Below are 13,853 nucleotides of genomic sequence, written 5' to 3'. Positions count from 1 at the left end.
TGTCAACTTTCATTTGGTAGGAATAAACTTCAAAAATATGAAATATGAAAATATGAATTCAAAAACATTGATTCTCAAAACTGAATTAATGTAAGGTACTGTATGTAATTATCCCTTTAGACAATTTATTTCTCCAGATGTCAACTTTTATGGGTTAGGAATAAACTTCAAAAAATACAAAATCTGAAAATATTATTATTATTTCCATATAAAGGTCCAATAAATATATATTTGTTGTTGTTGAAAAAGGTGCAAACTAAGAACCTATTGCAGTTTTAACACCTTTTAAAAATTCTTTTGAGATGTATTCTTATCACATGGAATTCAACATCTGGCCAAATAAAATGGATTACATTGCTGGTATAGAAGTCTTATTATTCAGTATTAGAAAGATAAAGATATTGTCCTAGCTATCAAACATAGAATTAGTGTTACCAGCAATGTATGAATCAATAGCTTATTTATATAGATTAGGTAAGCTGATTATAACGAATGATAACTTCCATTGATTGAAACGTTTATTTTACTTTTATGCATGTATGTACATCTGTGAATATACTCTTTCTCTGTTTTTTTCTTCTTATTTTAGTTTTTTCCTTTTTCTTTATAGCAACAGCTTTAGCATTTAGGCTTATATATCTCCCCATAATGCTTTACAGAACCCTCTGGGTGGTTTATTTTACAATGTCACATTATTTGCATATTGCTCCCGACAATCTGGGTTCTCATTTCACTGACCTCGGAAGGATGAAAAGCTGACTCAACCTAGAGCTTCATTAGGATTGAACTCCAGGCTGTCAGCAGAGTTTGCCCATAATACTGCACTTTAACCACTGCGCCACCATAATTTCAGTTACTCTTTTTCTGTATACAGTTAATAAAAGCAGAAAAAAGTCAGCTTGCACAACATACAAACCAATCAAGTTATTTTGGCATCTCAGAGAGACAACCTCACAGTGTTGCTGCCTTATTCTAGGCATCCAAAACCAGGTGTCTGCATGGCTGTCTTACTCTGCCCAATTAATCAGTGGAACAACTTGCTTCCAGAAGCTGTGGATGCTCCAACACCGAAGTTTTTAAAGAAGAGATTGGACAACCATTTGTCTGAAATGGTATAGGGCTGTGATGGCGAACCTATGGCACATGTGCCAGAGGTGGCACGCAGAACCCTCTCTATGGGCATGCGAGCTGTCATGCGTGCTGACCAGCTAGTCGTCATGGGCACTGGAGCACCAGAAAATAGCCTGAAAAACGCCCCCAAAATAGGCTGTTTTCCGGGCATTTGGGGGCGCATTTTTGGACCATTTTCAGGCTGTTTTCCAAGCTGTTTTCAGGCCATTTTTGGGTCGTTTTTCAGACCAAAAACGGCCTGAAAACGGCCCCAAAAATGGCCAAAAACAGCCAAAAAACAGGCATGCACGCACCAGTCAGCTGGTTTTCAGGTTTCCAGTGCTCTGGTGTGCCCACATGCATGCACCTGCACGCACATTCCAGTTTGGGCATTCAGTGCCGAAAAGATTCATCATCACTGGTATAGGGCTTCCTGCCTGAGCAGGAATTTGGACTAGAAGATCTCCAAAGTCCCTTCCAACTCTGTTTTTCTGTTATCTATTCAATAGTGGAATTAGACCTATAGTCAGGATAACTTGCCTGAAAGCTTCCACACCTGGAATATGTCTCATAGCCATGGCACACAACAACTACCCCAGTTAGCCTACCTAGCCAGTGGCTATATTGCAACCATTATACAATTGCAACGTGCAATTACTGCAAGTTCAAATCTCACCAGGCTCAAGGTTGACTCAGCCTTCCATCTTTTCGAGGTAGGTAAAATGAGGACCCGGTTTGTGGGGGCAATAAGCTGACTTTGTATAAAAAAGAACACCGCTTGGGGGGGGGCAAAAGCCCTACTAAGCAGGTATATACAAAAGTATGAAGGCTATTGCTTAACACATTGTAAGCCGCCCTGAGTCTCCGGAGAAGAGCGGCATATAAATCGAATCAATCAATCAATAAATAAATTATGGGAACTCTAGTCAAATACATATGAAGAGAACTGGAAGAAAGCTGCTGCTATAAATTGCCTTGTTCTCAGGAAATTAAAAAAAAAAAACTTGGGAGGTGCTGCATCTCATGAGTGGTGCCAGAGTTGCATAAAAGTGTGCATTGTATATCAAATCATTGGCAATTATTTTGTTATTACCTTAAACTAAAATTTTGTGACCTTTTTTTTTTTTTTGCAGAAAATGTAAGTGGGTCATGTTTTTCTTTTTCACTCATCAGAAGTATGGCATTAGTATGTTTGACCTTGGTTTGTGGCTCCGAGCAGGGAAACCACAGCACAGTTACCATTCTTTCATATTTGTCAAAGTTTGGTTGAATTGGTAGCTAACCTAGTTTTAGAAGGAGACTTTACATGGCAGGCAAATACATCTCACAACCCTGCTGTGGTTGAGTACTCTTTGCATGTTTTAATAAAAACTGGACTCTGCTGCCTGCATTTGTCAGCGGAGGAGTGACAGCAGGGGTGAAATCCAGCAGGTTCTGACAGGTTCTGGAGAACTGGTAGCGGAAATTTTGAGCAGTTTGGAGAAACGGCAAATACCACCTCTGGCTGGCCCCAGAGTGGGGTGGGAATGGAGATTTTGCAATATCCTTCCCCTAGGAGTGGGGAAGGAATGGGGATTTTGCAGTATCTTTCCCTTGCCGAGCCCACCAAGCCACGCTCACAGAATCGGTAGTAAAAAAAATTGGATTTCACTCCTGAGTGACAGTGTGCTTAATAATATCCCGCAATTACTTTTCCCCATAAAATTCCATCCCAAACCACTCTTCTCAAAAATTCCAGGTACAAATGTATGCTTGTATATCTGTTTACATTAGAAACCAGCTGGCCCGGGAGTGTATAGTAAAATGCCTGGTTAAACAATTCCCTTCCTTCTCACTGCTATGCTGGTCAAAAGGATGGCCTATGAAGATGTTGGAATTAAATCTTTTCAGAAAAATTACTAAGCATCTCCTCCTCAGTATAGTTAACATCAGGGGTAGGTTCTTACCTTTACTACCGGTTCACAATGGGGCCGTGCGCAAATGCTCGCTACACTTGCGCACGCACACACTCTTCTGCGTAAGCACAGAAGTATTTTCATGACGTCAGGGTCAGTGGGCAGGGCCTCCCGCCGGTTTTACTACCGGTTCTATAGAACCAGTGCGAACCGGGGGCAACCCACCACTAGTTAACATAAATGATGACTGGAGCTTCAAAGAGAGAAAAGGAGGGAGGGAGGGAGACTGAGAGAGTGAGAGAGCACCTTTTTATCCAAAGGACACTCAGGCAGCTGATAATTGAAAATAAAAAACATTTAAAATCTGATAAGAATGTTAGGTATATGTAAAGGTAAAGATTCCCCTTGCACATATGTGCTAGTCGTTCCCGACGCTAGGGGGTGGTAATCATCTCCGTTTCAAAACCAAAGAGCCAGCGCTGTCCGAAGACGTCTCCGTGGTCATGTGGCCGGCATGATTAAATGCCAAAGGTGCATGGAATGCTGCTACCTTCCCACCAAAGGTGGTCCCTATTTTTCTACTTGCATTTTTTATATGCTTCCGAACTGCTAGGTTGGCAGAAGATGGGACAAGTAACAGAAGCTCACCCCGTTACATAGTACTGGGGATTCGAACCGCTGAACTGCCGACCTTTCGATCGACAAGCTCAGCGTCTTAGCCACTGAACCACCATGCTATTAATGAACAATTAATAATTAACTATTTATTAATTATTAATTAATAAATTATTAATTTATTAATTATTGAATGAATAATTATTTATTAATTAACAATTAACAATTAACAATTAATAATTAATATGAACTTAATTAATTCAAAATAAAAGGACATGACCAAAGTGAAAGATCTTGAAACTTCCCTTAAAAACAGAAAGAGATCTGAGCACATTTCTGATATTATTCCATTGTTGTTTTTATAATTCATCAAGAGTGGCCAAAATCTTGGAGTTTGACAAATGTTGCAAATTCTTTGTTTCTTGCATGAGATCTCATAAGACCTCAGGCAAGAATATGTGAACTCCAGTGAAACTTCAGATATTTTACTTTTATTTTAGTGTACCTATAACGTTGTACAAAGTTGTGTAATCATGCCAGTCATCTCTAAAAGTTGCTAATACCTGATATAAAATGTCTGGCATGGGATAAAGACTTTTCTTACCTTTTCACATATAGAATGTAGTTAGTGTTTAAATGTGTTTTCTTTCCTGGTTTCCAAGTGCAGACCATATTATCTGATTGCTCAGGTTTAATGCAAGTTAAATTGGCTGGCTTGTCAGGCAGATCTACAAATCAAAGAGTTTGTAAAATTATGCTAATTTAAAACATACCCAGAAAATATGAAATCCTATCTCTCTCATTTCCTCACTATGTCCTTTGGCATTTTAAATGAATTTATTCAAAGTAGCTTCTAGTCCCCTTTTCGTCTAAGATATGCCAATGAACACAATTGCTTCAATTTGAATAAGATTCATTTAGACTTGCAATTTTCATCTGTTAATATAACTGATACTCTAAATGATTTTACAATGCTTTGCATTTGTCACAAAATACTTTGCCTAGCAATTAATTGTCCTAAAAACAGCATTTAGTTGCTTTGTGGCTAACAATTTTTGTAATTTTGTCTCTAAAATTGTATCAATACTGGTCTTTTCAGAAAAGTGTCAAAAACTTTTTCCTAAAAACTGGTTTCTAGCATTAATTGTCACCCAACTATCATTCTGACAATATATGTCCCCATGATTATAGTGTTGGCATAGTAGTAGTTGGATGATGCAATAAAATGCTATAAATCACCCACAAGGAAATGGCTATTAGCTCAGTCATTTTTCATCAGCGTCACCATTGTGTTGGGATATGTGTGTGTTGGAGTTAAAGTAAAAGTGGAGAATTCTCTTTTTGGCTCTTAACTATTTGTCTTAGCTATCTTTAATCAGTGACCAGCATTTCCCACTACTTCTCCAATGGTTATATATAGAACAAAAGTACATCTAGATGACATATACAATCAGTCCCAATTAATGTGAAACTGTTGTCAATAACGTTTGTACCTATTGTATAATGAGCAACATGGATTTATTGTTGGCAACGCTTGTTTACCATACTTCAGAAATAAACCTGGAATCTATAAAACGTCTACGTGGGAGCATATCATGTAAATTATTTGGACTATGCGTGTTTTAGATTGATGTTTCTGTCTTACTGATTTTGGTGATGTTTATTTCAAAGTAGATGCGATTAAAAGTGCCACATGTGCATATTTACTCAGGATTAAGACCCATTCATTTTGCTCCACACGGCTTGGCTTCCTCCCTTAGTTTAGATAATGCTTAGACCAGTGGTAAAATCCAATTTTTTTTTACTACCGGTTCTGTGGGTGTGGCTTGGTGGGGTTGGTGTGGCTTGGTGGGCGTGGCTTGGTGGGTGTGGCAGGGGAAGGATACTGCAAAATCTCCATTCCCACCCCACTCCAGGGGAAGGATACTGCAAAATCCTTATTCCCTTCCTACTACTGAGGGAAGGATATTGCAAAATTTCCATTCACACCCCATTCTGGGACTAGCCAGAGGTAGTATTTGCTGGTTCTCCAAACTACTCAAAATTTCCGCTACCAGTTCTCCAGAACCTGTCAGAACCTGCTGGATTTCATCCCTGGCATAGACTATAAGCCAAGCTATAAGCCCTCCTGAAAATGGATTATTAAAAAACAAACAAACACATAAGTATCACCTCAAAAACTTACTTTTAAATAACTGACTATCCCAAATTAATTAAGGTGTCCTAGAATGGCATAGTTCATGCTGCATAGCCATGATACTTACATCCCATGCAAAACTGTGTTCCACAGATCAGTCGGCTTCTAGAACTTTTGAGAAGGCATGAAACTGTAGAAAAAGGCTCATTATAATTCTGAAGGTTGAGCTGAACTGTAGTTTGGTTTATAACTGACAGGAGTGTATCCTCAACGTCGACATTATTTAAGATCAGAGATAGTTTCCCTTTCTGACAGTTTTCCACGCAATGACAATTTATAGAAACATTTTGGCCTATTTGAATGATTGGGGCTGGTTCTATCCATACACGCCCAGAACACATTATGACACCTGAAAAGAAGAAGAAAAACAGGAGGAGGGAGGATTACTATGAATACCTTAGCAATTCATTAGAAGTAAATTCTCCATGTTTTGGGTATTCTAACCTTGCTGGGGAAACACCAAGAGCGCACAGCAATGGGGCTAAATATTGTCCTGAAAGCCCTTCCCTGCCTTTCAATGAATTGTTAATGTTGCTTGTCTCTTTTAAAGTTTATATATTGTTTTATGGTTTTTAATATTTTATTTTGTACACTGCCCAAAGTCTCTCTGTGAGGGACAGAGGCGGTTTTAAAATGCCATACATAAAAATAAATAAATGATACTTCAAAAGTATTTACCTAGTAATTCATTCTAGAAATTAAAATAATACTGGAAGAGGTTTATTTATTTATTTATTTATTTATTTATTTATTTATTTATTTGTTCAATTTATATGCTGCCCCTCTCCGAAGACCCAGGGCGGCTCACAATACACTCAAAAAATCATTATAAAAACACTTAAAAATTAAAAACATTAAAACCCATTCACACCATTCAGATTGCAAAGCGAGATCAATGGCTCCAGGCCTGCTGGAAGGCCAGGTTGGCATTTTGCTTGACAAAAGGCTAGCTCCTTTTTAACTAACTAACTAACTAACTAACCAACCAAATGAACAAATAAATAAAATAAATGGTATTTAAATGTAAGAGTGAGATGGAGCAGGAAACCAGTGCACATGAAGGAAATAACTTATGGATACATTGCATCCTAGGAACCAAGCTAGGTATCCAAGTATAGTAAAATCTAGCTAGTAAAATACTGATTGGCTGGGATTAGGAACATGCATGATCCTAATCCCTTCCCAGCAGGGAAAGGATTGGCTTGGATTAGGAACATGCATACTGATTGGCTAGAATTAGGAACACGCATGTCTGTACACAGGGAAGGCAAATAATATGATGCGCAACATGACATCACATTATCAGTGTTATACTACACAAAAATTGCATTGTATATTATGATAGTTGCAGTGTCCCAGGATCATGTGATCACCTTTTGTGACCTTCTGAAAGCAAAGTCAGTGGGAAGCCAGATTCATGTAACAATCGTGTTACTGAATTAATGTGCAGTGATTCACTTAATAACTGTGGGAAAGCAAGGTCAGAAAAAGGGGCAAAACTCATTTAACAACTGTCTTACTTAGCAATAGAAATTTTGGGTTCAATTGTGGTCGTAAGTCAAGGACTACCTGTATTTAGTTTCTCTCAACCCCTATAAGGATATAATACTTACCTGGTCCTTTAGCTAAGCACCGATGAGAAAGAAGGCTTTGGGGGATCTTACAGAAAAGTAAGTTTAAAACCAACAATACTTTAGATATTGCCATGATCTGGAAGATGTTGGACCTTTGTCAAAAGGCATTGTCTAAAAGAAAAAACAATAATATGATTTTCTCTACCAATATTTCTTTTAAAAATGTTTAACATAATCCTACCAGATTGTTGAATGGGAAGGACAAATTTAGTTTTGGAAATAAATGCCTTGATTCTTTCTTGAACTGTCTATTTAGCTTCTCATATTTCTCCTTAACGAAAATCAATATCAGTGTTAGTTTACTACTATGATATTTTAAAACCACTTTTAAGCACAGCAAACAATGTTTCAAACATTTCATTCTGCTTGTCAGCAGCTCTATAAAAAGATATTACTATTTTAGGTTAAGCTGATATTTTTTTTATTTTAAGATAAATATCAAAGATGCTATGAGATTAGGAGTTTCTAGGCAAGGCAGTCTTTAGGCAATTTCCCAGGCTGATTTACAGATTTTTACAAAAATGCTAACATCATCCCAAAGATATTCAAAAAAAGGAAGAATGACATTCTTGAGTGTACACAAATTTAACAAAATAAAAAGTTGCAACTTAAAAAAAAAGATTAAGAGGTAAATTGTTACGGTTCTTCAAAATCAGAATCTCTTGAAATGATCAGAATATTTGATTTGGTTTATCTCAGGGGTCTGCAACCTTAAACATTCAAAGAACCATTTGGACCCATTTCCCACAGAAAAAAAAAAAACACCGGGAGCCACGAAACCCTTCCCGCGCCTGACTATTTCTTGAGTGGCCACAAAACTAGCATATGTAGTTGAATTAAATGTTCTGTTTTCTTCTGAAACTGTTCTTTTCTTGGATTTATCCATGGTTGGCCTACCGGGGTTGAAAATCTCAATAAATCGTGTGCCGGCGGGTGTTGCACATTGGCGGTTGTGACGCATATATTTCAGTGAAAGGGAGCCACAGCAGAGGGGTGAAAGAGCCACATGCAGCTCCAGAGCCGCAGGTTGCTGACCCCTGGTTTATCTGAACCAGTATTGAATCAACATGGCCATAGGTTTGTTCTGGAAAGCATGGTTCATAAAAGGGCACATTTAAGTACTTCTAAGACCACCATTAGAACAAAGATGGCTGGCCTGAGCAAATAACCACCCAAACTATGTATATCAGACGATAAATCAGCCACTCCTAGCTGGAGAAGGACTTCACTTCTCATGTTCAAATTACTTCTCAGATGATTTTTGTCCCTGCAAAAGAGAATTTGCTTTTTTCATAGCAACCATGCACAAGGGCAACAGGTATCTTACAATACCATAAAATTCCTTTCCTGTCCCTCAATTTCTTATCATTTCCATTTGTTTTTTTCCCCAGTGGCTCTATTCTATTTTTCTTTGCAACCCTTTCCATGGGTGCAGCTGCCCAGGAGAAGCAAACATTGACCAAAGGTCATTAGCAATAGACTAGCTATCAGCTGAGCAATAGACAAGTTGGTTTGGGGATGGATGTTTTTGAGCAACTGTGGAAGTGGGATTTCTATATCCTCTTCAAGCAAGGAGTTCATGCAGTTGCAAAACCCAAGTTCTTATCTGTTGTTTGATCATGAGGGGCCCCATCAAAATTAGGTCCTTTGTCTAATAATTCCTTCAGTGAGCAGTTCATGGTTTCCTTCTGCTTCATCAGCGGTTTAGGTATGTAGTGAAAAGGAAGCTGGGGGGCAGAGACCAAATTAAGTAACCCATTTATGGACTAGGTGTACAGCTATTGCAACCAAGCTACTAGCTGACATGCCTCCCCGCCCCCCACCGGGCAACAAGGTTGTGTAATGAGCAACTTTTGTTAAAAAATTTTTGAACTAAAACTAACTTGCAAATTTACTCTTGCTGACATGTTTACTGATTTTTGATAGATATTTATTTTATAAATCTAAGATGATTCTGAGGGGTCCTTGGTGCTCTCTGAGCTTGGCTATTTTCTTGTAGACATTTCAATATCCAAATAGTGCACTGATTATGTTACCTAGCTTGGTGATGAAACATCCCCCCCCAAAAAACCCCTAAGCTCAGAGAGCACCAAGGACCCCTCATTTCAACCCTGAGGTACAAATATTCTCCTTTATTTGTAGGATGATACTTTTCTTATATATTTCATTTTTCTTCACCTTTTTCTCTCCAGGAGCAAAATATGAGTGTCCTTCTTGCCCTCTAATCTTATATCACTAACATCTTTAGGTACATTTGATAAAAAATTGTGACTGGCCCCAAATTACTCAGAATGCTTCATAGTTTAGCGGAGATTTGAACCTGTTGTCCCCGATCCTAATCTGATGTGGTAGCAGACTCTCCGGCAAAACTGAATATAGGTAATCCTCGTCTTACGATCTCAATTGAGCCCAAAATTTCTGTTGATAAGTGAAACATTTGTTAAATGAGTTTTGCTCCATTTTATTACCTTCCTTGCCCCAGTTGTTAAGTTAGTAATACAGTTGCTAAGTGAATCCTATTGACTTTACTTGTCAGAAGGTTGCAAGAGATGATCACATGACCCTGGACACTGTAACCGTCATAAATATGAGTCAGTTGCCAAGTGTCTGAATTTTGTTCATGTGACCATGGGGATGCTGCAAATGTGAAAAATGGCCAGAAGTCACTTTTTTCCAGTGCCATTGTAACTTCGAATAGTCACTAAATGAACTGTTGTTAAGTTGAGAACTACCTGTATGTATGCTCAATAATTGTATTTTAATGATTTTTCTTAATTTATCCCAAAAATGTATTAAGCAAAACTGAATGTAAATCCCCTCTCCCCTCCCTGCCACAGTCTGTTTTTAAAAATCTTGTTAGAATGGCTGCTTTACAGTCTACTGGTCCAAAGCCAATCTTTGGAAGTTGCTTCATCTTTTGATAAGAAAATTAACTTCTTTTCACATTGGAATAATGGAAGCAAGTTTATAGCTTGATACCACCAGGATCTGATATGTTTGGTGTTTTTTTTCCTCTTTATCAAGTAGAACTAATTTATTGTCAGGATAATCATCTACACGGTTTATCTTCTTGACAAAGAGATTAGGCACTGCCCAACATTTTCTGCAGGGAAGACCAATGCAGAGTTCAGCTTCTTTGCAATTTGCTTATTCTTATTTTAATATGTTTTTGTTTAATAGGCTTGACCCCCTTCCATTGATGGCTAGATAGCTAAATAACTTTCATTATTATCAATTTTGCATTTCTTCTTACATTTTTATTTTATTTCTTCTTTACATTCTTGCTTATTCACCAATCTCAATAGATCCCAATCCTTGCCATAACAATGTAATGCCTTGCCATACATTGTGTTCTTTATGTAACTGTATTATGTGCTATGTGCTATGTAACTATTATTCTCATAGTACTCTATTACTATGTTAAACATCTTGTCCATACAAGATGAACGTAAATTCGAAATTGCCCTGTGTCCCAAAGACCTCCCCAGATTTTATCTAGGGAGGAAATTTCCAATGAAAGTCAAAGATGAGCTGATCACATGGATACTGCTCTTCCAAATAGGTGAAGAATACTTCATTTTTGTTCTATTATCATAGAGCCTTTTACAAGTTAAGGATAAAGGATTAGGTGCTTGGGGATACACCAAACAGTGGGATAAAGATTACTTAAATCACAGAGATAAAAGGGTCAGTGTCATCCAGTGGTGGGTTGCTACTGGTTCTCACTGGATCAGGCAAACTGGTAGTGGCGGTGGCGGGAGGCTCCGCCCACCTGCCTGGACACTTATGCGCAAGCACACCCATGCCCACAAGCAAACCGTTAGCGACGGGTTTTAAAACCCACCCCTGGTGTCACCAGAACAAGGAGTAATGTTGGAGTTTCCAGGCTGCTTTACATATATTGTAAATTCCAGGGAGGAAAGGCTTTGAGCTCTCTCCCCCACCCCCACTATTAATGCAAGATTTCCTTTTTCTGAAGAAACTGTTTTCTCTAATTAATTTGTTCACTTGGTTTGGAAATCATGCTGAAGAATTCCTGAAAATGAAAATTCTTTCCATTTCTATATATTAGACTGTAGCTGAAGGTCTATTAGTTTAGTATTTTCTTTAGAGATCTGAATTCTTTGATTTGCCCTTTTAGCTTCCTTTTTATCAATATTCAGATTTTTTTTCAGATTTCCATTTTGGAAATCAAACGTGACTGGCAATCCCCTAAATTTATCATTTTGGGCAACTGACTCAGTAGCATTTACTTCATGGTATAAGATGAAAGCAACTAGGATTCAGATAAGGATCTCTTCCTTTTTATTCCATCAGGCGGGCTTGGCCTAATTTCTTCCCTTTTTAAATATGTAAATTTTAATCTGTTTTTAAATCATTGGGGTGTTTTAATCTATCTGGGCCAAAATGATTTAATTTGATTTTATCTGGTTTTTAAATTTTTTGTATTTATGTATTTTATTGTTGCCTGAGTCCTTCGGGAGTAGGGCAGTATACAAATCAAATAAACCTAAACCTAAACCTTTTAGTTGATTTCTTAGCAGATTTTTCTATGATACAAATGTGTTTTATGACAAAGACATAACATTTCATATCACTACAATAGTGCCAATAGCAAAACTATAAGTTCTTCCTCCTCTTCCCAGCATTGTAGTAATAATAATGGCAATGGACTTGTTCATCTTAAAAACAATTAAACTGTACACTAACAATAGGCAGAAAAGAGGCAGCCAGTCTGGTATAGTGGTTAAGATATAGTGGTTAAGGGAAGGGGGAAGGGAAGGGGGTATGGAGGGGAAGGAGAAGGGAAGGAAGGGGAAAGGGAAGGGAATGGGAAGCTCAATATATAAAAATACTTTTTTACTCTTGTATTTACTGGGAAGAAACAACTTAAATCTGGTTGTATTTATTATAGTTCTTAGTATGTATAGGTATACAATCAGTTTTATTATAAATACACTTTATTTATACTGAATAGTATAACATATTATAAGAACTGGCACAATTCAAATAGATTCAGCAGGATCTGCAATCTGAAAAAGCAGACTTTGCAGGTATATACTTTTGCATGCCATAGACTTTTGCTGTAATCATGCAGCATCTGCTCAAAATGCTTCATAAAGATATTTTCAACACAAAAGAATAAACGAACTAAACCAAATCTGTATTTTGGAAAAGCAACATGCCAGTTAAATATGGAAAATAGAAGACTTACATTAACTTTTTTGTAATGTAAATTAAACCTTCACCCCTTCTCATTTACTATTATTTTGTCTCAAAATTTAAAAATAATCAAATACAAATAAATTGCTGTAGAAGATTTGCAGACACCTCCCTTCCATCCCTCTCTTTGTCCTTCTCTCTCTCTTTCTCCCTTCCTCTCCCTTTCTCTCCCTCTCTTTCCCTCTCCCTTTCCCTCCCTGTCTAGAAAAGAAGAATTCATAGTTTCATTGCATCAATTATTAGAATATATTTTTACCTTTTTCTTCATCCGGCCACGTGTCTCATTTCTGTGTTTGAACTTGATTTCACTACTAGCAGGTGCTGAATGAAAGTCTTGTTTCTTACTGCATGCCCTTTAGAATTCACTCCTAGAGGCACCAATAGAAAGACAGGAGAAAAAAGCAGCTTCTTAGTCATGACCTACTTGAGTAAGAACCTGTTAAGAAATGTTTATTTTGTGAGTCACCTTGTGGGGGAAACCCACAATTCTCAAATTTCTACTGCTTTTCTCCCCACTCCTCTCATGTCCTCCAGGTGCTATCAGTTCAATCTGAATAAAGTTAGTTCTGTATTTATAGTACAGAGCTGAGTTAAAAATTGATTTCTGAGAACTTGAAAACAAGGATTGGGTCAATTTGTTTGATCAGAATTACTATATATATTTTTTCTTTGCAATTTTAGTTAGTAGCAAAATAGCTAACATCGGCACAAAAAAAAATCATCATCCAGGTTACTTCCAAACAGCAACAAGAAAGCTCAGCTTTTTACATAGCAAAGGACTCACTTCTTTATATTTATAGATATTTTACGTTTTACAAAACACATAAAAACAAACATAAAGTAAGAGAGCAGAACCAATAAAGGAAAAAATATAAGCAAATGTATAGAAAGAATCACAAAGAAAAAATAGAAAGAACAAGCTATTTCCTTTGCAGAAAAAGTCAGTACATTTACAAAGTTCTCTCTTATTCTATGATTGCAGAAAAATTCCACCTCACTTTTCTTTATTATGTAACTTTTTTCTAATCATCAGAACCACCTTTTTGTTTCACACAAAAGGTTTATAAAAGATTTTCTAATTGAACATAAATGTAGATTATTTTTCTCAATCAAAGAGTTTAATTTAGCCATCTCTGCAAGTTCGGTCACACCTTTCTATTTTTGAGCATATAATAGTCT

General features: G+C 37.2%; 1 protein-coding gene across 1 annotated transcript in view; it reads right to left on the bottom strand.

Annotated features, from left to right (window-relative positions):
* The window catches only part of IL23R (interleukin 23 receptor), a 45,981-nt gene extending 32,939 nt beyond the window's left edge, over positions 1-13,042 (bottom strand). The window contains exons 1-4 of the mRNA XM_087891095.1: positions 12,931-13,042; positions 7,431-7,562; positions 5,885-6,166; positions 4,225-4,348 (exon numbers count right to left, since the gene is read on the bottom strand). Coding sequence (XP_087747221.1) covers positions 4,225-4,348; positions 5,885-6,166; positions 7,431-7,524 — 500 coding nt within the window. The 5' untranslated portion in view covers positions 7,525-7,562; positions 12,931-13,042. The remainder of the gene's footprint in view (positions 1-4,224; positions 4,349-5,884; positions 6,167-7,430; positions 7,563-12,930) is intronic.
* Between the last annotated feature and the right edge of the window lie 811 nt (positions 13,043-13,853).

The sequence above is a fragment of the Pantherophis guttatus genome, chromosome 3 (assembly GCF_059756535.1).
Source record: "Pantherophis guttatus breed Tessera chromosome 3, ASM5975653v1, whole genome shotgun sequence".
Lineage (NCBI taxonomy): Eukaryota > Metazoa > Chordata > Lepidosauria > Squamata > Colubridae > Pantherophis > Pantherophis guttatus.
This window is presented reverse-complemented; position numbering and strand designations above follow the sequence as displayed.